This window comes from Saimiri boliviensis, chromosome 1, assembly GCF_048565385.1.
Source record: "Saimiri boliviensis isolate mSaiBol1 chromosome 1, mSaiBol1.pri, whole genome shotgun sequence".
In the NCBI taxonomy this organism is placed as follows: Eukaryota; Metazoa; Chordata; class Mammalia; order Primates; family Cebidae; genus Saimiri; species Saimiri boliviensis.
Window position 1 is genome coordinate 291,721,035 of NC_133449.1, and position 23,949 is coordinate 291,744,983.

The 23,949-nt window shown below is 45.4% G+C and overlaps 1 protein-coding gene across 3 annotated transcripts in view; it reads left to right on the forward strand.

Annotated features, from left to right (window-relative positions):
- The window catches only part of ATPSCKMT (ATP synthase c subunit lysine N-methyltransferase), a 169,377-nt gene that overhangs the window by 102,335 nt on the left and 43,093 nt on the right, over nucleotides 1–23,949 (forward strand). Inside the window, exon 5 of one of the 3 annotated variants that reach the window (XM_010343055.2) lies at nucleotides 11,767–17,277. The exons of the other annotated variants lie outside the window; for them this stretch is intronic. Within the exon in view, the coding sequence (XP_010341357.1) occupies nucleotides 11,767–11,799 (33 nt within the window). The 3' untranslated portion in view covers nucleotides 11,800–17,277. Of the gene's footprint in view, nucleotides 1–11,766; nucleotides 17,278–23,949 lie in introns of those variants that run through there. 3 annotated transcript variants of the gene reach the window in all.

A 23,949-nucleotide genomic window follows, 5' to 3' on the forward strand; every position in this document is an offset into this window, starting at 1 on the left:
TTAGAAAAACCACAGCCCTAATGCTTAAGCACATTGCTATAATTCGACTCTCCATAAAGTGATCTTTAAATTGTGTTTTGAGGCTGGGAAGTGCACATCAGTGACGTGCTTAACAGTAGAGCTGCAGCAAAACAGGAATCTAGACCTATCTGTATGCAAATACGATGCTTCAAGTTCATTACTGTTATTAGGAAATGGAAATACAGCCAGAGCAGAAATAACAGTATATTTCCCTCTGCCTATGCTGTGTTTTCGTCAATGGGGCTTCTGAAGGACTATGCATTTACTAACCCATTAGAATCAGCGATTTTATATCCTAATGTAAAATTAAAGGAATTGAAGGATCTGCCTAGGAGATACACTTGTTTAAACCTATATTAATGTCTCTGTTGATTATGTCGACTCTACTAGTGGCACATTATTGGAAAGGGAAGTGTCCCAGCTGTGTGCATATTTTCTGAATCTCAATGCTATATTTTTCTGATAAGGTATAGAGCTGAATTTCTTCTCTTCTATCCACAATATGAGACATCGGGTCAATTAGAACTATTCTTAAGTGTGAAACATATGATCGATTCTTATTTGTTCTGTCAACTCATTCCCTTTCCCCTCTCTTTCCTCCTGATGTATATACTTGAATTTTTTCAACTTTCGTGTTTGAGCCCATTAATTTCTTTCCTAATCTCCTTCAACAATATTTATTGTGGAACTCACCTGAGCCTTCCCTAGCTTGTGTGGGATCCCGGGAAAATATTCTTTTGTGAGGTCCCTGTGTATATTAATTATTTGATTAACAAATGTGTGACGAAATGTATGGGCCTGTGTGAGGCATAGTGATTGACCAATGAGGGTTTAGAATAACAAGTGGAGAAGAGGCGCTTATGTCTTTACATATTTCCAGTCGAGGCATGTGAAAGTTCTTTCTCATCCCCAGGTGCCATCACTTTCTGTTCAGATCTAGAAACCATAACTTCCTCATCTTTATTGCCAAGACAACATTCCAGAACAACTCCACATCTCGCCTGGTTGTTAGGTTAAGGTTGCCACTCATAATGCCATGGCTCTTTGCCAGCTGTTTGCCCTGAAACCACACAGCTCGTCTTGCCTCTGAATGTCCCTGGTGCATTCACTTAAGGCTGGTGACACCGTGACGCATGACACTGCCTTACCCTTGTGCTGGCTTCCAGACATTCTTTGAGATGATGACCACGAATTGTTGATGATGACTCCAAATGCAAGCCTTCCCCAGAGAACTCAGTGAAATGTGAGTGAGAATTCATGTCTGACTATGTTAAATGTGCAGATTTTATAGCATAAAGGTAGAATGGCACTTCTCCCAGCCACATTTTCTTTTAGACCCTGATTGCTGCATTCCTAGATGTGCTCAGTGTTAATTCCTAGGTGGGCTCAGTGTTAATCATGAGTGTCTCCGGGGTGGGGTGGGAGTGGGCTGTGGGTGCAAGAAGTATCCCCCCTCTTCCTGTGGAGCTTAAGACTGACCCTAGCAAATACAACTCAAGGATTCCCACTATATTTCCCATTACTTCTATAAAGATGTTCATTTTTATAGGGGGCTTTTAGAGGGTGGAGAGTGGGAGGAGGGAGAGGATCAGGAAAAATAACTAATGGGTATAAGGCTTAATCCCTGGGTGATGAAATAATTGGTACACCAAACCCCTGTGACACAAGTTTACCTGTGTAACAAGCCTGCAATAATACCCATGAACTTACAATAAAAGTTTAAAAGAAAAGTCCATCTGAAGGTTTGCAGACAGCCTCCCTGAGTTATCCCAGAGATAACCCACTAGGTATCTGAGAAATCCTGGCTTGTCCAGAACCTGACAATTTGTAAAATAGCACTCTGACTGTTCCAGCCATTGTCCATGTGTGTATGGGATGCAATATGAGTGTTTAGTAGTCATAATTTTCTGCACCCATTTATGACAGTCTTGATGTCACTTTTGTTTTATAAAAATATAATAAAAAATTTTAAAACTTAGGCTGGGCATGGTGGCTCACACCTGCAATCTCAGCATTTTGGGAGGCTGAGGCAGGAGGATCACTTGAGCCCAGGAGTTCAAGACCAGCCTGAGGCAACATACAGAGACACATCTCTTTTTTTATTTATTTTTTTTGAGACAGAGTTTCACTTTTCTTGCCCAGGCTGGAGTGCAATGGCATGATCTCGGCTCACTGCAACCTCTGCCTCCCAGGTTCAAGTGTCCTGCCTCAGCCTCCCAAGTAGCTGGGATTACAGGCATGTGCCACCATGCCTGGCTAATTTTGTATTTTCAGTAGAGATGGGGTTTCTCCATGTTGATCAGGCTGGTCTTAAACTTCCAATTTCAGGGGATCCCCCTGCCTCGGCCTCCCAAAATGCTGGGATTACAGGTATGAGCCACCACGGCCGGCCCCACAATCTCTTAAAAAAACAACAACATTACCAGGTGTGGTGGTGCTATTGGTCCTGTAGTCACAGCTATTCAAGGGGCCAAGGTGACAGGATTGCTTGAGCCCAGGAAGTTGAAGCTGCAGTGAGCTATGATCATGCCACTGCCCTCTAGCCTAGGCAGCAGAGTGAGACACTGTCTCCAAGAACAAAACAAAACAAAAACTCCCAAAATAAAAAACGTGTGAGTGGTTGGTAGTGGGAGAGGCTGTGCCGTGTGGGTTAGGGGCCTATGGGAACTCTCTATACTAGCTGCTCAATTTTGCTGTAAACCTAAAACTGATATAAAAATAAAGCTTATTTAAAAGGGAAAAAAAGTAAAAAAATTGTTCTAGATGTGATGAATGTGATGCCACCACATGGATTGGAAACGGGAGAGGACATCAATTCCAACGCCCCATGGCGTGGGGGCTGCGGGTCTGGAAAGTCTTGGAAGAGGGGTGCAGCACAGAGCCTGCCCAGGAGTTGGGGTAACCTCGTTGCTTGCCAGGGTCAAGGATGCTTTCCGCCAGCTGAGATCCCTGGGCACTGTGGCCAGAGGTGGCCCTGTGGTTAGAATAGGCAGATAAGTCCCATGCAGGGGCTCAGAGCCCTGAACTTGTTCTGTGTCTGCAGTGAATGATCCTCCCCAAGTCAGCGCATCGGCACCATTCTGGGGCCCAGTATGGAACAATCCCTTGAAACTAATGTGCCCCACCTGGTGGGAGTAACCCACTGGCCAGGCTGCCCTCCTAGCTTAGGACGAGGCCCATTCCAGGGGTGTGAGTCTGGGAGCTTCTCGGGGCATCTGACTGACCCTATGTTGTGGGTGTGGCCCCTGCTCTCAGGCAGTTCACGTTCTTGGTTTATCAAGACTGAGAACCATACAGTTTCTGCCTTCCTGATGAACTCTATTGAATTTGCCTCTGAGACCCAGGCTCATTGTCCTTATGATGACGGAGGGGCCTGTGCTCCTGCCTTGACCCCCAGATCTTTCCTCCACCAGCAGGCAAAACACACGGAGCCAATATCAGCACCACTGGGTCCATCCTGAGGTCTCCCCACATGCAGAGGACTCCTCTCCACACAGTGAGGGCCTCACTTTCCTGATTGATACAGCCTCTGCTGCTCCTCTGGTCTCACCATCGGCACTCAGAACTGCTCTGTACAGTTGTGCAGGTTGTGCAATGGTGCCCATTGCTGGTGGCTGCCACTCACAGCACAGACATTGCAGATTTGTATATGATACATTTCCAGCAGATGGCAGTAAATTGCCTTGTTCTAACAAAGATCAGTAGAGTATGATGATTTTATGATAGATGGAAGTCTTAAAGAAGAGGTGCCTTTTAGCAATTTGTAGGGAAGGGCCACAGGGCCAGTAGTGCTTTGGACGACACCTGACCACTGTGGACTTACCGCTCCACTCGCTGTGCTGTCCCACTTGGGGAGCCAGCTTTATTATCCCCCAGTTAACTTCAGTCATTCATTTAAAAAATTACTGAATTACTATGATGTGCCAAAACCCTGAGAATTTTGAAGGTTTTATAAAATAGCTTGTTAATATTGGGAGGTGACTAGTTGTCTACTTAAAATTTTGGGGCCTCTGGGGCCAGGCGTGGTGGCTCATGCCTGTAATCCCAGCACTTTGGGAGGCCAAGGTGGGCAGATCACGAGGTCAGGAGATCGAGACCATCTGGCCAACATGGTGAAACCCCATCTCTACTAAAATTACACAAAAAAGTAGCTGGACGTGGTGGTATGTGCCTGTAGTCCCAGCTACTCAGGAGGTTGAGGCAGTAGAGTCGCTTGAACCCGGGAGGCGGAGGCTGCAGTGAGCTGAGATTGTGCCACTGTGCTCCAACCTGAGTAACAGAGCAAGACTCTGTCTCAAAAAAAAAATGGGGGCCCTCCTTCCACAGTGTAGAGTGCCCCAGCCTCCCTTGCATGTGTCTAGTTTTGGCCAATGGAATGTGTCACCTCCAAAGCAAGTTAAGAAGTGAGTGTGTCACTTTCTTCCCCTCTTCCCTATCTGCTGGCTGGATTCACAACACTCAAAGGTCTGGTGAAGACTAAGCCACAGGATCAAGGGAGCATGGGGCCCTGAGGTCCATCAGGACTCACTCAACAGGGATAGGAGGTGACAATTTCAGTGGCTCATGATAACTTCATGGGCTTACTCTCTGTGGCTGATGGAGTTTGAGTTTGGGAGTTTCCCTGCCATTATACCAAGTTTTGCTTAGCGTAGTTGATATGAGTCTGGCTTTGTTTTCCAACAGACCTGGATTCAAGCCCTAACATTGCCACTAATTTGCTGGGTGACCTCAGTCTTTAAGACTAAATCTATATTTTCTTTTCTATAAAGTACAAATAATAACAATGACAACTTCTCATATTTATCATGGGAATTAAGGGGCATGATGTGTGCAGAGTGCTGAGATCACTGCTTGACACATGCAAAGCACCCAGTGAGTGCTCCCGAGACCCTCAGGGCGAGTGCTCCCGAGAACCTCAGGGCTGCGGGTCGCACAGTGGTTATGCGGGTGGGCCTGAATCCTACCTCTGCCTCACTGTGCAATTCTTCAAAAATTATATGTGAATTCTTCTTGGGGGCCTGATTTACTCATTAATAAAATGAGGACAACAATCTCTTCCACATAAAGGTGCTGTGAGGGTGGGATTAGAGAATGAGAACAACACCTGGCACAGAGTAAACACTAACATAGTGGGTTCAATGGTGCCCCCCAAAAAGATATGTCCACTGTCTTCGTCCACTGGTTTTCTGTTGCTGTAACTGAATAATGGAGATTGGGTAGTTTACAAAGAAAATAAGTTTTTTTCTTATACTTATGGAGGCTGGGAAGTCCAAGATCAGGCGGCTGCATCTGGTTGGCTTCTGGTGAGGGCCTTGGGCTGTGTCATAATATGGTCAAGGCATCACAGGGCAGGAGCAGCTCACTGAAAGCCAAACTGGCTTTTTAACGTAACAAATCCACTCCAGTGATAACCCATTAATTCACTAACCTGTTAATGAATTACAGCAGAGCTCTCCTGACTCAATTGCTTCTTAAAAGCCTCCCATTTTAACAGTATTACATGGGGGATTAAGTTTCAACACAAGTTTTGAAGGGGACAAACATTCAAACCATAATATCAATGTTGCAATTTCTGGAACCTGAGAATGTGACTTAATTTGGAAAAAGGGTCTATAGATGTAATCAACTTGAGATGAGATCATCCTGGATTATCCAGATAGGCCCTACGTCCAATAGCAGGTGCACTTAGAATAGAAGACACAGACACACAAGAGGACCTCTTGGAGATGGAGACAGAGACTAGGGTGATGCAGGGAGAAGCTAAGAGATGCCAGGACCTACCAGAAACCAGAAGAGGGAAAGAAGGAGTTACCCTTGGAGCTTTCAGAGAAAGCACAGCCATCTCTACACCTTGATTTTGAACTTTTGGCCTTGAGAACTGTGGGAAATTAAATTTCTGTTTTTAAGCCACTCTTTGCTGTGATTTGTTACAGCAGCCCTGGGAAACGGATCCACTTGGTAAATACTATCTTCTTGTCATTGTCGAAGAAATTCGAGTCCTCCTTCACTGTTACTGGAGAAGAAGGTAGCGGTTGTGGCTTTGGGAAGAGTGGGGGTACTGAGATGAATGGGCAGTGTCCTTTGAAGTAGACTAAGGCAGGAGTTAGCAAACATTTTTCTATAAAAGCCCATGTAGTAAGTGGCTGTCTCAAGTCTGCTTTTGTAGCACGAAAGCACAAAGGCGGCCTCAGACAATACTTAAATGACAAGATGATGGATTTGGCTTGCCCTTGGGCAGCAGTTTGCTGACCCTCAGTCTGGGGCAGCACGACTCCAGGTAGTTCATGGGCTATGCCAGTCCAAGAACTCTTTGTTACTTTCTGTGGTGAGATAAGTGCTGAAATGGAGAGTGTTAAAGAAACCTTTATAGCAACTTGATAAGGTAATTTTATTCTGGTGAAGCTAAGGACAAAATATTTAGGTGTGTATGTATATTTCATGATATTTGTATATATTTATGGGGCACATGTGATATTTTGATACATGCATACAATGTGTAATGATCAAATTGGGGTACTTAGGGTATTCATCACCTTGAACAGGTAGCATTTCTTTGTGTTGGGAACATTTCAAATCTAGCTATTTTGAAATAGACAATAGATTATTGTTAACGATAGTCAACCCACAGTGCTATTGAACACTATAACTTCTTTCTTTTCTTTTCTTTTTTTTTTGAGATGGAGTTTCTTGTTGCCCAGGCTAGAGTGCAATGGTGCCATCTGAGTTTATTGCAACCTCTGCCTACCGGATTCAAGCAATTCTTCTGCCTCAGCCACCCGAGTAGCTGGGATTACATGCATGCACCACCATTCCTGGCTAATTTTGTATTTTTAGTAGAGACGGGGTTTCACCACGTTGGCCAGGCTGGTCTTGAACTCCTGGCCTCAGGTGATCCACCTGCCTTGGCCTCCCAAAGTGTTGAGATTACAGGCGTGAGCCACAGCACCCAACCAATTTATTTCTTTTAGCTGTGTGTATATTAGGGATTAGGGTTCTCTAGTGGGCCAGATCTAACTGGACACACACACAAACACACACACACACTCATACACACACTCATACACACACACATATATAAATATATATTTGGAGTTTATTAAGTATTAACTTACATGATCACAAAGTCCCACAGTAGGCTGTCTGCAAGCTTGAGGAGCAAGGAGAGCCAGTCCAGCTCTTAAAACTGAAGAGCTTGGAGTCTGATGTTTGAGGACAGGAAGTGTCCAGCACAGGAACAAAATGTAAGCTGGGAGGCTAGGCCCGTCTCTCCTTTTCATGTTTTTCTGCCTGCTTTATATTCGCTGGCTGCTGATGAGATTGTGCGCAGTAGATGAAGGGCGGACCTGCCTTCCCCAGTCCACTGACTCAAATGTTAATCTCTTTTGGCTACACCCTCAACAGACACACCCAGGATCAATACTTTGTATCCTTCAATCCAATCAAGTTGACACTCAGTATCACCCATCACAATATGTTTGTATCCATTAACCGACCTCTCTTCTTCCCTGTCTTTCCCCACTCTCTGGTAACTACCCTACTCTCTGCCTCCCTGAAATCTACTTTTTTTTTTTTTTTTTTAACTTCCACACTGTATTAGTCCATCTTCATGCTGCTATAAAGAACTTCCTCAGACAGGGTAATTTATAAAAGAAAGAGGTTTCATTGATTCACAGTTCCACATGGCTGGGGATGCCTCAGGAAACTTACAGTCATGGCAGAAGGTGAAGGGGAAGCAGGGAGCTTCTTCACATGGTGACAGGAGAGAGAGAAGTGTGTGAGTGTGCAGGAAAAACTACAGTTTGTAAAAACCATTGGATCTCATGAGAATTTACTCACTATCACAAGAACAGCAGGGGGGAAACTGTCCCCTAATCCAGTCACTTCCCATCAGTTTCCTCCCTTCACACCTGCGGGGATTACAATTCAGGATGATATTTGGGTGGGGACACACAGCCAAACCATATCACATATATAAATGAGAACATGTGATATTTGTCTTTCTGTGCTTGACTTATTTCACTTAACATAAGGATCCCCAGTTCCATCCATGTTGCTACAAATGACAGGATTTCATTCTTTTTAATGACTGAATAGCATTCCATTGTGTATACATCACATTTTCTTTATCCATCCATTTGCTGATGGTAAGGTCGATTCCATATCTTGGCTATTGTGAATAGCCAATAAACTGCCGCAATGAACATGGGAGTGCAGGTATCCTATCTTTTAGATCTACTGATTTCCTTTCCTTTGGATAAATACCCAGTGGTGGGATAACTGAATGGTATAATGTTCTATTTTCAGCTCTTAAAAATATTTTCTTTTAAAAAATGTGTATCTTTTCATGGGGTACAAGTGCAGTTTTGCTACATTAATATATTGCATTGTGGCAAGTCAGGGAACTTGACTGCATCCATCATGGATATTTTAGTTTCTTGAGAAACCTCCATACTGTTTTCTACAATGGCAGTACTAATTTACACTCTCACCAACCGTGTTTCAGAGTTCCCTTTTCTCTGCATCTTCATCAGCGTTTTTAATATTTCATCTTTTGATAACAGCCATTCTAACTGGCATAAGATGACATCTCATTGTGGTTTTCATTTGTATTTCCCTGAAAATTAGCAATATTCAGCATCTTTTCATATACCAGTTGCCACTGTTATCTTTTTTTCTGAGAAACATCTATTCAGATCGTTTGCCCACCTTTTAATGGAATTATTGGGTTTTGTTGTTGAGTTATGTGAATTGCTTGTGTATTCTGGATATTAATCTCTTGTTGGATAAATAGTTTGCAAGTATTTTCTTCCATTCAATAAGTTGTCTCTTTACTCTGTTTAGGCGTATATTTTGTATGTCTTTTTTCCTTTTAGTATTCTAAAAATCCTTATTTTAAATTTTATACAAGTGTCGGTCTATGGCAGATTAGAAAGCAAAACCTGGTCTTTGCCCACAAGCAGTTGGAGAAACTTTGGTCTGCACAGGACACTCTCTGTCTTTGCAAGAAGGTGTTGCTTACCCACAGGGAGCCATGAAAAACCAGGGAGCCTGGCAAAACCCAACCCTTGGGCAGCCCAGGAGGTGAGAAGGTTGCTCTCGACAGTGCTTCTGGCCTGGGGGCTTGAGGTGGCCTGGTTTGGACTGGACATTGAAGTGCTGTACAGGAGCCTGGCTAAGGCTGGTCATGTCACATCAAGGAGGTGTCACATCAAGGGGGTGTGTTGTTGACCTGAATCCGCCATGCAAAGCAGGGCAGATGGTTGGTTGTTGACCAGCCCAGGGCTGCTTGAACCTGAAGGGCAGGGCCTGGCCGTGTACGTGGGAGGCCTGGGTCTCCTTCCCCAGCTGCTGTTGGGCCCCTTCCAGGCCTTCCCGGCACACATGGAGGAGGTTGAGGGAGGCTCTGTAGAATCCATGCTGCTCTGTGCTTCAGCTGTTTGTTCCAGTCTCCTTCACAGACAGTGGCTCCCCATGCGACACCGCATGCCTGATCATCCTGGGGGTTGGGCCTGTGCTCTGCCTGGCTCACAGCAGGTGCTCAATGAATGTTTACTGGGGAACAACTGGGCACATGGATCTTTTTCTTTCAGATCATGTGCCCTCTGCTTGTGGGTAGGGCACGGAGTCCTGCGGGCAGGAAGGTAGGACCTCTGAGCTGCCCTGAACACCGGGCCCCAGGACAGTGGCACTCAGGGCAGACCTGCTGCTGTGTACAGGGAAGGCTGCCAGGCCCGGGGGCCCTGCACACCCATCATCTCTGTCCTGGCTGGAAGTGCCCCTCAGAGAGAAGACAGGGACTCAGGGCTTGCTGGACAGAGAGTGAAGGAATGCATGAGTGACTGGCCTGTGGGGCCAGGGGTCGGGGAGGCTGTGCTGCCTGGTCACTACATGGTCACTGCCTTGGTCTGCTTGAGCTGCTGTCTCTGACTCAGTGGCCTAAACAATAAGCTCTCTCACAGCTCTGTAGGCTGGAAGTTGGAGATCAGGGTGCCAGCAGGGCTGGGCTTTGGCTGGGGCCTCTTCCTGCCTTCTCATGGTGTCCTCACATGGCAGAAGGAGACTGAGAGGGCTCTCTGGGATCCCTTCTATAAGGGCACTAATCTCAGTCAAGAGGGGTCCACCTGCATGGCCTAATCACCTCCTCACAGCCCACCCCCAAATGCCATCACCTTGGGGGTAAAGAGTTCAACACATGTTTTGAGGGGACAAAAGCATTCCATTCATAGCAGCTGTCTACAAAAGTTAGCTTAGCCAACCAACTTTCCTAATTGACTGGGGACTGTTCACACTTCAACAAAGTGAATGTTCTGTGAGAGAAGGACCGAAACAAAGTTAGACTATTATCTATCTATCTATCATCTATCTATCTATCTATCTATCTATCTATCTATCTATCATCTATCTATCTATCTATCTGTCTATCATCTATCTATCTATCATCTATTTATTGTAGAGAAGAGGGTCTTGCTGTGTTGCCCAGGCTGGTCTCCAACTCCTGACCTTAAGCCCTCCTCTCAGCTTGGCCTCCCAAAGTGTTGGGATTATAGGTAGGAGCTGACCACTTCTGCCCCAAGGCTAGCATTTTGAAGAGTTATACATTCTAGAGGGAAGAAGATGAGCCGTGCTGGCTCTTAGGACAGTTGAATGACTGCTCTCTCCCCTGGGGACTCCCTGTACAGAATCAGCTGATCTGGCTGTCCAGTAACCCACCCTTCCTCCCTTTGCTTTCCACCAAAGGTCCTTCTACATCTCACCAAGGGGCTCCTCCTTGTTTCAAGATCTGCATATCCATTTGAGAAAAGGTCAGGACCAGGTGTCATGAAGCCTGAAGCCTGGGAGAGAGTTGTCTTTGAGGGCCAGGAAGCAATGTGCCCACCTCACTAGCAGCCCAGGGACTTGGGCTGAATTGTAAAGGGCACAGCCTCGGACCTGGGTGGAGTAGGGGCAGTCATGAGTTTGCATTTTCAAATAAAACCAGGAGGAGGGTTCAGGTCAGGGGCTGGGGGGCTGGGGAGAGGTCCCATCGGACCTGGAAGATGGATTGCTGTGGCACATTCAGAGCAAAACAGAGTATGAGGTTGGATGAGTCCTGGGCGGGAAACGCTGTGTTTGTACCAAACACTCCTGTGGCCAGTGTGTCTAATTACTTTACAAGTTTTTCCTGCCAGCAGCTCTGAATTTGTGGATGCTGGATCACCTGCCCACAGACGTGGAAACTGGGACACAGAGTGATTTAAACTCCAACTGAGGATGTGATCCAGGAGAGTGTGGAGCGAGGTCTTTCTGTCTGGTGTATGGCTTCCCTCGCTGAGCGGTGCTGCCTCTGCCCTTGGCCTTGCTGAGATTTTATAGCCCTCACTCATTTGGGTCAGGCAGAACGCCCTCCGAGCCAGCGGAGAGAGGAAGCCAGCCCTGGTTCTGTGCGGGCTGGAGGGCTTTCTGCTTGCCTGGTCGTAAGCAAGAATCCGGTAAATAAATAGTTCAGTTCCCACCGAAATTGCCTATGCTGGAATTTGTGCCTTGAAAAGACACATGCATAATGACTAGGACAGAGCATTTCTTTATTTGAACCCGGATAATTTTAACAGCAATAGCATCAATGTGAGAAAGCCCCAGCGAAGTGGATTCTCCGTGTTATAAATTCCTTTTCTCCCCAGCGTCTCAGCCGTATCTGGAGCCTCTCTTGGCTGCACTCTCTTCTTTCATTTCTGTCTTCTTTATTCACTGTGTTCCTTCTTTTCTCAGATTTTACTAGGTCAGCAGCTGCAGCTGAAATGAGCCAAGAATGCTTGCTCTGGGTGGCAGAGAAACACTGCAGGCCTGGAGTGCCGTCTCTTTACCGTCGTGGGCCACCTTCTCAGAACGCGCTGAGTTCACACAGAACGTACTCTGCCCCAGCTTGTTTTATTTTGTAAAAGTCAGTGGATGACAAAACAATTTCAGATGGCTTTCCTTTGCTCTTCCTAAAACTGAGCAGCTTCCACAGCTTTTACCCGGGACATGTGTCCTTTGGTGCATCTACAGAATCCCTCAAAATTTAATTATTTTTAACTAAAAATACCCAATGTAACCAGATGCATTTTAAAACCAGTGAGTTCCATTTGAAATACCTTCTCGAGCAAGAGGTTTTATTCCAAGGGCTGTGGAAATAATGGGAGCTGTGGCAAAATGGAAATGTAACTGGTCACTCATACAGCCCTAAGATCTCGTGCTTAGACGTGTGATCATGTATGCTTGGGGAGAGTGACTGTGTTTTTCATACAATGTAGTCCTACCCTGGATATTGTGACTGAACTGGAAAACACCCCAGGTTGTGGATTCAGCTGTGCAGAGGAGTAATTAGAAGTCAGATTTAGGGAAGACATGAAGAAAAGAAACCTAGAGAAAGCAGGGTAGAGAAAAAACATGTTGTAATGGCTAAATAAGCCCAAACTTATCAGTTGTGACAACATAAAAAATGAAATAAAAATCAGGCTGAAACAAAATGACTCAGAAAGTTTTACAATTAATAAAAGAGAAGAATGTAGCAATATTCACACAGATAAATTCAATCTCAAGATGAAAAGTATTAAGAAGGGCAGAGACAGCCATTTCATATTAATACAAGTGAAAATGCACCAAGGAGATATAATAGTTTTGACACTGTATACACCTAATACCATACCTTTGAAATACAGCTGTTCCTTTGAATTACAAGGAGAAATTGATGATTCTGGAGAGATTTTGACACATCTTTCCTGTAGTGGGCTGAATGGTGGCTCTAAAGACATGTCCCATCCTCATCCCTGGAACCTGTAAAATTTTACCTTATTTGTAAAAAGGGTCTTTGCAGACATAATTAATTTAAGAATCTTGAGAGGAGATCATCTTAGATTATCCAGGTGGCTCCTAAATGTTTTTGCAAGTATCTTTTTAAGAGAGAGGCAGAGGGTTGATGCAGAGGGTTGACACAGAGCGGGAGGCCATGAGAAGGGGAAGGCAGACATTGGAATAAGTTGGCACAAGTCAACTGCCCAGGTTGGCACAAGTCAACTGCCCAGGAAGGTGGGCAGCCACCAGAAGCCACAGTGGCCTGGGACAGACTCCCTCAGAGCTCCTAGAAGGACCACTGCCCTGATGACACCTTGATTTTGGTTTTCTGGCCTCCAGAACTGGAACAGAATAAATTTCTGCTGTTTTAAACCACCAAGTTTGTGATAATTTATTACAGCAGCCACAAGACATGAGTTCTCAAAAACTACCATAGCAAGTAGAAGAATAATTAATAAGAAAATAAAGGATTTGAAGAATTTAATTAACTCTACAACCAAATGAGTATGCTCATTATTTTCAAGTACATGGGGAAATTTCTAAAAAATTAACCATGTACCAAGCAACAAAGGAAAACCCATAATTTTCAGAGGCTGAAGTCATCAAGTTCTTATTCTAATGGGGGCAAGGAAATAAAAATAGTAACCAGCAACAAAAAGTTAGACAGAATATCCCCACATAACATCTGGAGGTTAAAAAAAATCTTCTAAATAATTCATGTTTTAAAGAGGAAATCAAAATGGAGTACAGCACTTAAAACCAAAAGACTGTAAAAGTTCTACACCTAAACAGTTATGGGATACAGCCAAAGTAGTGCTCAGAGGGGAATTTAGATCCAGAAGTGCATTTATTAGAAAACAAGAAAGACTGAAAATAAATGAGCTAAGCTTTCAACTTAAGAAACTATAAGAAAAGGAATAAGAAAAATCTAAAGAAAGTAGAATGGAGAAGAAAACTAATATACAAGCAGGAATGAATGAAACAGAAAGCCAGAAATTCTGGTAATCAACAAAACCAAAAGCAAGTTCTTTGACATGATTAATAACATAGACAAATTTTTGACAGGCATAATCAATAAAAAGGAGAGAAGACGTAAATATCACGAGGAAACACAAAAGGATTTACGACTATGGACACTATCAACCTTCAAAAATTATAAAAGAATTGAATATTTTTATACCAATATACCAAGAAAAAGATTGAGTTTGAAAACTTCCTAAGATAATATATATAACCAAATTGACCCATGAACAAGTAGAACCCTGAATAGGGACACAATCATTAGATAAATGGAAATGGTTGACAAAGATCAATAACTAAAGAGGCAACAAATCCATACAGTTTAAAGATGATTTTTTTTCCTAGATGGGGTTTCACCATATTGGCCAGACTGGTCTCAAACTCCTGACCTGAGGTGATCCGCCCACCTTGGCCTCCCAAAGTGCTGGGATTACAGGCATGAGCCACCATGCCCAGCCTAAAGATGATTTTTTAAAAATATTCAAGGAACAGATAACCTAAATCTCCTGGAACTATTCTAGAGTTTAGAAAATGATGGAAAGCTGACCAGCTCCTTTTATGAGGTTAGTAAAAACACTATTGTCAAAACCAGATAAAGGAAAACATAAGAAAAAACAAAACCGCAAAGGATCATTAGACTTGTACATGTAAAAACCACAAAGAAAGTATTAGTACATTGAGTCCTATAGTTTATTAATAATATAATATATCTTGAGCCGCTAAGGTTAATTCAACAAAAACAAAAAATGGACAAATTGTCAATTTGTCAATGCTTTAATAAATTAATGGGGAAAAAAAATCCTTACAATTTTCACAGTAGATGCTGCCCTCTGTCCTGCCCTGTAGACATTCATTTATGACATAAATCTCTAGAAAACAGAATAAAGGGGAACTCCCTGAAATATTAAAGGTTATAAACCAGACAACTGTAGGAACCACCCTACTTAGTGGTGCCACAAAATTAAAGCCAAGTCATTTCTCCTGTATCACAGCTTAGCCAAAATTCAAGAAAAGAAATAAAAATTGGAAAGGAAGAAACAAACTATTATTATTTTCAGAGAACGTAATTGTTCAATTTGGAAAATCCAAAGAATCACCTGACAAATGATTAAAACCAATTAATTAGTTTAGTGGGAGTGCAGAATGTGGGTTGAACAGATAAAGATCAGTAGTTTTTCTTCCTTCAGCAAAAACCATGAGAAATTGCAATAGGAAAAATGATCCCATTCATACTACTAACAAAATACTTTAGGTATTGGAGGGTAGACCTTCGGCAGCCATGCCAAAGGCCTGGACATTCTCCCTTTTTAAACTTTTTTTACTTAAAAAAAAAAAAAACCCTTAAGCTTTGCTTGGGTTGGCAATATAGTCACCTAAAATAGATGATCCCTCAGCATCCTTTGCAGGTGTGTTAGCTGTGTGATTAAGGTCTGCTCCATGATATGTAAGCAGAATTCCTGTGGTAGGGGGCTCCTTATCAGATAAGAAGACAGCGTTTGGTAAGAAGCTGCTGTTGGTCCTTCCACCTTCTTCCTGCCTGGAATACAGACAAGATACCAGGAGGTACAGCAGCCTTCTTGGGATCACAGTGTGACCACTTTCTGCTGCAGATGGTGGAGGAAAAGACAGAAGATGCTCAGTTCCTTGATGGATGATCTTCTGGAGCAAATCACTGGCCTGGGCTGCCTTACCTAGGGCTTCTTGGTGAAGGGTGAGTTTGGAGGGAGAGACAAAGAGGTAGGGGACCTTACTTGTTACTGCCACTGGTGTTTAGATTTCCTCTAACTCACAAGTGAACACAGCCCAGATGCAAAATCTAACAAAAAAGTGTTAAATCCAACTGACAATGAGCGATCACTACATTGCTCTTAGAACGGCCCACATCCTGGATGCAGACGACACTGAATGCTAGTGAGGATGAAGAGCAGCAGGAACTCTCATTCATTGCTGGTGGAAATGCACAAGGGCGTGGCCACTTTGGAGGACAGTTTGGCAATTTCCTACCAAACAAAAGCTACTCTTATCATAGGATTCAGCAATCGCTTTCCTTGGTATTTACTCAAATGAATTGAAAGCTTCTGTCCACACAAAACCTGCACACGGCTGTTTATACCAGCTTTATTCATAATTACCACAACCTGAGCACAACCAAGATGTCCTGCAGTAGGTGAATGGATAGATAAACCATGGAACATCCAGACAATGCAATACGATTCAGTGTTAAAAAATGAGCTATCAAGTCATGAAAAGATATGGAGGAACCTTAAATGCATATTGCTAAGTGAAATAAACCAACCTGAAAATGCTACATGCATCTGCTTCCAAATATATGACATTCTGGAAAAGGCAAAACTGTGGGGACAGTAGAAAGGGTTGCCTTTCTACTGTCAGTTGCCTAGGGTTGAGGGGACGGATGGTAGGTGGAGCACAAAAAATTTTTAGGGCAATGAACATTCCCTATGTGATATTGTAATGGTGGATACATGTCATTACACATGTGTTCAAACCCATAGAATGAAGAGCACCAAGGATGAACCTTAACGTAAACCATGGATTTGGGGTGATACTGACATATCAGTGTGGGTAGATGGAGTGTAAGAAACATACACTCCAGTTCGGGATGCCAGTGGTGTTACGGGGCAGGGCTGTGCATGTGTGGGGCCGGGGGGATATGGAGAGTCTATGTACCTTCCTCCCAATTTTGATTTGAACCTAAAACTGCTCTTTTTTCTTTTAAACGTGAAATCTAAATGAAGAAATCTCTAAAATGTCATAAAACATAAAAAAAAGCCTAAATAAAAGAAGAGATGAACTATGTTCAAAAATGGGAAGATTCCATGTGGCAAGGCGGTCACGTTTTCTCAACCAGCTTATAAAGTCAATGATTTTCCCAGGAAATTGACAAATTAATTGTAGAATTCATATGAAAGAGTAAACACAGAAGAAAAGCCAAGGTACCAGGTCCCAGGAGAAGAAGGGCAGGGTGCTTTTCGCCCCCAGGACCTGGGCAGACTCTAAAGCCCAGCGGTGAAAGCAATGGGACGCTGGTGAGGGGGAGGAAGTGACTGCCTGTGCATGAGCGGATTTGGTGACAGGGTGGCTCTCAAATCAGTGGGAAAAAGTGCACTGGTGACCACGAGAATGCATCTTGAAGACCTTCAACTACAGAGGGTAATGAGCAATTTCAGCTACAGAGTGTGATGAGCAAGGTGCCACTCTGGGAAGTCCATGGCACCAGCTCCTGCCTGTGAGCAGGGGAGCTGGGACTGGCTCTTCCTGGGTGACATGGGAATGGGTGCCTTTGACTATGGGGCATCTAGAATGGCTCTTCCCCACCCTCCTTCCAGCCATCCTCCACAAGCCTCCTCTGTTTTTACCCTTGATCTCTCAAAACTGTTTCTCCTAATAAACCCTTGCTCATTTCTTTTTAATTTTTATTCTTAAATTTTATTATTCCATAAGTTATTGGGGTACAGGTGGTATTTGGTTACCTGAGTAAGTTCTTTAGTGGTGATTTGTGAGATTTTGGTGCACCTATCACCCGAGCAATATACACTGCACCCTCTTTGTAGTCTTCTATCCCTGTCCCCCTCCCACCCTTCCCCCAAATCTCCAAAGTCCATTTTATTATTTTTATGGCTTTGTGTCCTCATAGCCTAGCTCCCCCATATCAATGAGAACATAAGATGTTTGGTTTTCCATTCCTGAGTTCTTCACTTAGAATAATAGTCTGCAGTGTCATCCAGGTCACCACAAATGTTAATTCATTCCTTTTTTTTTTTGAGATGGAGTCTCACTCTGTCACCCAGGCTGGAGTGCAGTGGTGCAATCTTGGCTCACTGCATCTTCCGCCTCCTGGGTTCAAGCAATTCTCCTGCCTCAACCTCCCAAATAGCTGGGACTACAGGCGTTATTTATTCCTTTTTATGTCTGCATAGTATTCCGTGAAATATACATACCACAGTTACTTTATCCACTTGTTGATCGACGGGCATTTGGGTTGGTTCTACGATTTTGCAGTTGTGAATTGGGCTGCTGTCATCACATGTGTGCACGTCTCTTTTCCAATGATGACTTCTTTTCCTCTGGGTGGATCTCTGCTCTGGCACCTGCTTCTCAGAGGACCTAGAGCAAAGCAGATATTCAGTAAGTGCTATGGGAACCATCAGTTTTCTGTAGGAAAGAAACCTGGAATTTAATTTCCAAAGACATTAATTTTGTAGCAATTAAAGATTTAAATGCAGAAGTAAAACTTTAAAACAATTTGAAGAAAATATAGGCTTTTTTTTTTTTTCAAACCTTGGGTAGTACTTTAGTGTCCTGTATCACGACTGCAACAAATTGTACAATAAACTAGAGCTACTTGGTGGCTTAAAGCCAGCAACATCAATGGATTCTCTCAGTCTGAAGGCAGGACGTCTGTAATCCTGGTGTCCGCAGGGTACGCTCCCTCTGGAGGCTCCAGGGAAAGTCATTCCTGGCCTCTTTCAGCTTCTGGAATGCCCAGGGCTGCAGGGGTCTCTTGGCTTGAGGTCACAGCATTCCAGTCTCTGCTTCTAGCTTCACCTGATCTCTTCTGGGTGAGTCCAACTTCCCTCTGCCTCCCTCTTATAAAGACACTTGTGATGGTATTTAGGGCCACCTGGACAATCCAGGGTCATCTCCTTATCTCAAGATCACTCGGTCCCATCTGCAAAGATGCTTTATCTGGATAAGGTAATATTCATAGGCTCCAGACTAGGACAGAGACACATCTTCAGCAGTTTTTCCCAAGTAGAAGAGGCCTTAAAGCACACGTTATAAAGGAAAAGATCAATAAACTTGGTTATGTAAAAATTCAAACTATGGTATCATAAAGAATATACTGTAAACAGAGTTAAAAGGCAATTGACAGCCAGAGGAAAAATATATGCAACAGATAAAACTGTAATATGCTGAATATTCAATGAACTTCCATAAATTAGTGAGAAAAAGAAAACTATCCAATAGAAGAATGGTCAAAAGACACGAAAAGAAATTTATAGGAGAGTGAATACAAATGGCTATTAAACGTATGGGAAAATGCTCAGTCTCATTTTTAATCTGGTAAAAGCAAATTAAAGCTACAATGAAGTCTTTTTACTCATCAGATCAGCAAATGATGAAAAGCTTTCTAATGTCAGTTACAGTGAGAGGGCGAAGCGATGGGAAATATCCCCCATTCAGCTGCTTAAATGTACAGTCTGGGGGCCAGGCATGGCGGCTCATGCCTATAATCCCAGCACTTTGGGAGGCTGAGGTGGACGGATCACCTGAGTTAAGGAATTCGAGACCAGCCTGGCCAACATGGTAAAACCCCATCTCTACTAAAAATACGAAAATTAGCCGGGCCTGGTGGCAGGTGCCTGCAATTCTAGCTACTTGGGAGGCTGAGGCAGGAAACACTTAAACCCAGGAGGCAGAGATTGCAGTGAGCTCTCATGCTAGTGCACTCCAGCCTGGGCAACAAGAGGGAGACTCCGTCTCAAAAAAAAAAAAAAAGCACAGTCTAGGAAGATGTGTTCAAATGGAAAACCTGCATCTCCTCTGTCTTAGCAGGCCTTCTGCTAGGTATCTTCCATAGAAAGCATTTATAATATGGCTGAGCATGGTGGCTCACACCTGTAATCCCAGCACATTGGGAGGCTGAGGTGGGTGGATCACGAGGTCAGGAGTTCGAGACCAACCTGGTCAATGTGGTGAAACCTGTCTCTACTAAAAATATAAAAAATTAGATATGGCGGCACACGCCTGTAGTCCCAGCTACTCGGGAGGCTGAGGCAGGAGAATTGCTTGAACCTGGGAGGTGGAGGTTGCAGTGAGTGTGTCATTCCTGGGTGACAGATTGAGACTGTCTCAAAAAAAAAAAAAGCAAGCACTTACGATGTGAAAGATGAAACAAGTAGGACAATGGTCATTGAGCCTTTGACTGTAACAGAGAACAGCTGGAACGGGTAACTGCCCAGCACTCGTCAAATATATAATGCACTTTATTTTCACATTGAACTGTTATATGGCAGTTAAAGGTGTCAACAGAATTTAATACACTGACATTGATAGGGTTTCAGGAAGTACAGAAAAAAAGCAAGTTAGAGAAAAATACATAAAGTAGAATATATTTTATATCAAAACATAGACTAAATAATATTGTGTATTTCGTATAGGAACTTGTATGTAAGGTATGTGGCAGGTGTGAAAGGTTATGCACAGATTTCTTTCTTTTTCTTTCTTTTCTTTCTTTTGTTTTGAGCCAGGGCCTTCCTCTGTCGCCAGGCTGGAGTGCAGTGGCTTAGTCATGGCTCACTCCAGCCTCCGCCTCCCAGGCTCAGGTGATCCTCCCACCTCAGTCTCCAGGTGTGCACCACCACACCTGGCTAATGTTTGTAACTTTTATAGAGACAGGTTTTGCTGTATTGCCTAGGCTGGTCTCGAACTCCTGGGCTCAAGCAATCCACTTGCCTCCGCCTCCCATCTAGGCGTGAGCCACCATGCCTGGCCCCAATTCCTAAAAGCCATTTCCTTTGGAAAAAGGAAAAGATATTAATGTTATCAGAATGTTGATTTTTCAGCCAAACTAATATAGTCATATATTACTTTGTCATTAAATTTTTTTTTAGTTTTAAAATTGACACATAATATTTGCACATATTTATGGGGCAGATATGCTATTTTGGTACATGAATACAATGTGTAAAGATCAAATCAGAGTACCTGTCACCTCAAATATTTATCATTTCTTTGTGTAAAATTAATTTCATGAAGGAGAACACGGGTGAGAGCTCTTGAGGTTTGTCTGAACACGGATGATTCTTTCTCTGGAAGTCCAGCTCTTTCTATCCCTGACCCTGTTGTTAGTAACCTCACACTCACACCTCACCAACCACATTTTGGGGTTCCTTTTTCTCACCCCAGCCATTGGCTGAAGTGTGTTGGGGAGACCCCTGCATCGGAGTCATGGTGGCAGAGAGTGAGGCCTGGCTAACAACCGACAGGCCCAGTTCCCGTCCAGACCCCAGAATCAGGATCTCTTGGCCTCAAGGGGAATCAGCATTTGAGCCTCCCTCCCCATAACTGCCTGAGATTCTGCGTGCAGTTGGCTGAGGACACCATTTTGTCTTCTCAACCATGCTAATGCTGCCACCCCGGAGCCCCTCCAGGGACGGGCCTGGGGGAGTTTTTGCATGGACAGATGTATTAGCTCTCTCAGGCTGCTGTAACAAAATACCACAGACTAGGTGGCTTGAGACATAGACACATATCTTCTCACACTTCCGGAGGCTGAAGTCTGAAGATCAGGGTTCGGGCCCCTTCGATTCCTGGGGAGGGCTCTCTTGCTGGCTGTGGACAGCCCCTGTGTGTCCTCACATTTCCTGGGTGCAGGTAGAGAGAGTGAGTGCGCTGTGCGGTGCCTCTTCTCATAAGAACCAATCCTATCAGATCAGAGCCCCACCCCGATGACTTAATGACTTCCTTAGTCACACGCTGGGTGCCAGAGCTTCAGCATGTGACTTCCAGGGGACACAAACTTCGGTGCGTAACAACAGACCTCCTTGTTGCACCCATCAGGGCAGTAGGACGGCAAGGTGGCTGGGCTCTGTTCAGTTTGCCATGCTGTTGATTGAACCGTAGAAGATGGAGGCGGCATTTGGGAAACTGACTACTTCGCCATGCTGGGCCTGAAATGGATGAACTCAAATTGGCCAGCTAAGCAGTGGGAATGGGAACTAATTCTTGGCTCCCCCAGCTGTGCCGCAGGAGCTCCTAACAGAGCTGCCTGTACAGTGATCACACCTGTTTCCTGCTATGCCGAGGCTTTGAAGGCTCCTCTGTGGCTGGGTGTCTCAGGGCTTGTCCTTGGCCCTCATGAACCAGCCGCACCCTCTTCCTGGTAGTCTATTCCCTTCTTCCGCCGCAGCCCCTGGAGCTGGCGGCCCCCTGCACTGACTGCGTGGACCGTCCCCAGGTAAGCCCTTCTTTCCCAGCACCACCACCTCTCAGGCACCGCCATCCCTGGGCAGGGAGCCTCCACGGAAATGCTGGGGCCTGAGGTGCCCAGGGTTTTGTGCTCCCTGAGGCCCAAGCTCGGAGAAGCCCCGGTGCCTGCATTCCCTTCCTGCCGTGGTGCTCACGCCCCAGTGTCACTGTGGGTTTGAATAACAGGGCCCTGTCCTTCCCCTGCCCCCTGAATCTCCTTTGTTATGCCCAGGGGATCTAGGAACAGGACCAACTGGGGTGGCAGAGGGCACGCAAGGTAGTGCCACTAAGCTTGTGTCACTCTGGTCCCAGGAGATGAGCCCACACGGGGCCCACCCTTTGGTGGATGCACCTGACTCCCAGCAGGGCTGTGACTGCGGCAGATTCCCCAGGAGGGCAGAACCCCACTGTCCACCAGCGGTGCAGGGCCGGGGCCATTGCGATTGGCCTGTAGCTCTGTTGTCTGTCTGGGCCTCCGCTCTGCCAGGTGTCAGACGTTTGAGTTCAGTTGTTTTGTGGTCTCCTTCACTTTGTCTGGGGCTGCGTGTGTGCAGTGCTGAGGCACCCCGGCTGTCGGTGTCTGGGTGGCTGGGGGAAGAACTGTCAGCCCAGGCCGTCTTCTTCCCTGGCACAGTGTAGGCCCCGCCTTCAGTGGCCAGCTGTGGCAGGTGGGGCTCCATCCCTCATGGGCTGTCTGGGCCATGGCAGTGCTGTGTGTGGCTGCATCTGGGCCTCCCTTGGCCGTCTGGGAGGCCACCCAGCCTTCCCCATCCCCTCCTGGCCCCAGTGAGGCCCTGAGGAGAACACAGGCCTTGGGGAGTGCTGTGCATTAGACCGCGGCCCGGGAGAGGCCTGTTGGAATCCTGAGCCTGCTCCCTGTGGATGTGGAAACACCGGGCCTGTGCAGGTGCAGCCAAGTTCAGATGCAGCCATGCTGGGTTAGAGTGGGCCTTAGCCCAGTGACAGGGGCCCTTACGGGAAGGAGATTTGGACGCAGACCAAGAGAGACATGGGGAGGAGAGGGTCACGTAGAGGTGGAGTGGGAATGAGCGTCTGTGAGCCAAGGAGTGCCACGGACGGCCACGGCCTTGGGGCAGAAGACATGCGTGGAACAGGCCCTCCCTCAGAGTACCTGGGAGGAATCGACGCTGTGGACACCTGGCTTTTAGACCTCTGGCCTCCTCATCTGTGAGAGATTAGATTTCTAGTGTTTTAAGGCACCCAGTTTGGAGTCATTGCTCACGGCAGCTCCAGGAAACGGACATGGGCAGTGTCTGGAAATAACCTGCCCGTGGGGATTTTGGGATCTGAATGCCCTGGTGCACATCCTTTGAGTCCTACCCACCCCTGACTTCATCTCCTCCCCTCTGTTCCGGATGGAGAGCCTTGCTTCCTGTTCCTCAAGTATGCCACCTGTTTCCCACCTCAGGGCTCTTCTGGGTTTTGTTTTTTATAAATTTTGGTTGGGACAAGGTCTTGCTTTGTGCCCAGGCTGTTCTTGAATTCTTGGCCTCCAGAGATCCTCCTGCCTTGGCCTCCCAGAGTCCTGGGCTGACAGATGTGAGCCTCCACGCCCAACAGTAACCTCAGGGCTTTTGTCTTATCCATGCCCTCTGCCAGGAATAGCCCCTTCTCTTCCTTCATCTCTCAGCCTATGTGTCCCTCCTCAGAGACACTGTCCCCGACCGTCCGGTCCACAGGGTCCACTTGTCCTCTCAGTGACAATTCTCTGAGTGGCACTCGTCCTTGACATCGTCGTAGGTGTTTCTTTGTCCGTTATCCTTCTCCCACACACTCCCTAAAGTTTAGAAAAGTGTCCTGACTGTCTAGAGGGTGCCTGGCAATTCCTCACTGGATAACTGGATGGCCGCCACCCTCTACCTTGTGGTAGGTGCATTAGTTTGCTAGGGCTGCCAACAAAGTACCAAAACTGCATGGTTTAAAAACAACGAAAGTGTCTTGTCTGCGGTTCCGGAGGTTAAAGTCTGCAGTCAAGGTGCTGGCCGGGCCTCACTCCTCGGAGGCTTCTGGGGAGAATCCCCCCTTCGCCTCTCTCCCAGCTTCAGGTGGGGGCCGACAATCCCCTGAGTTCCTCGGCTTGCAGCT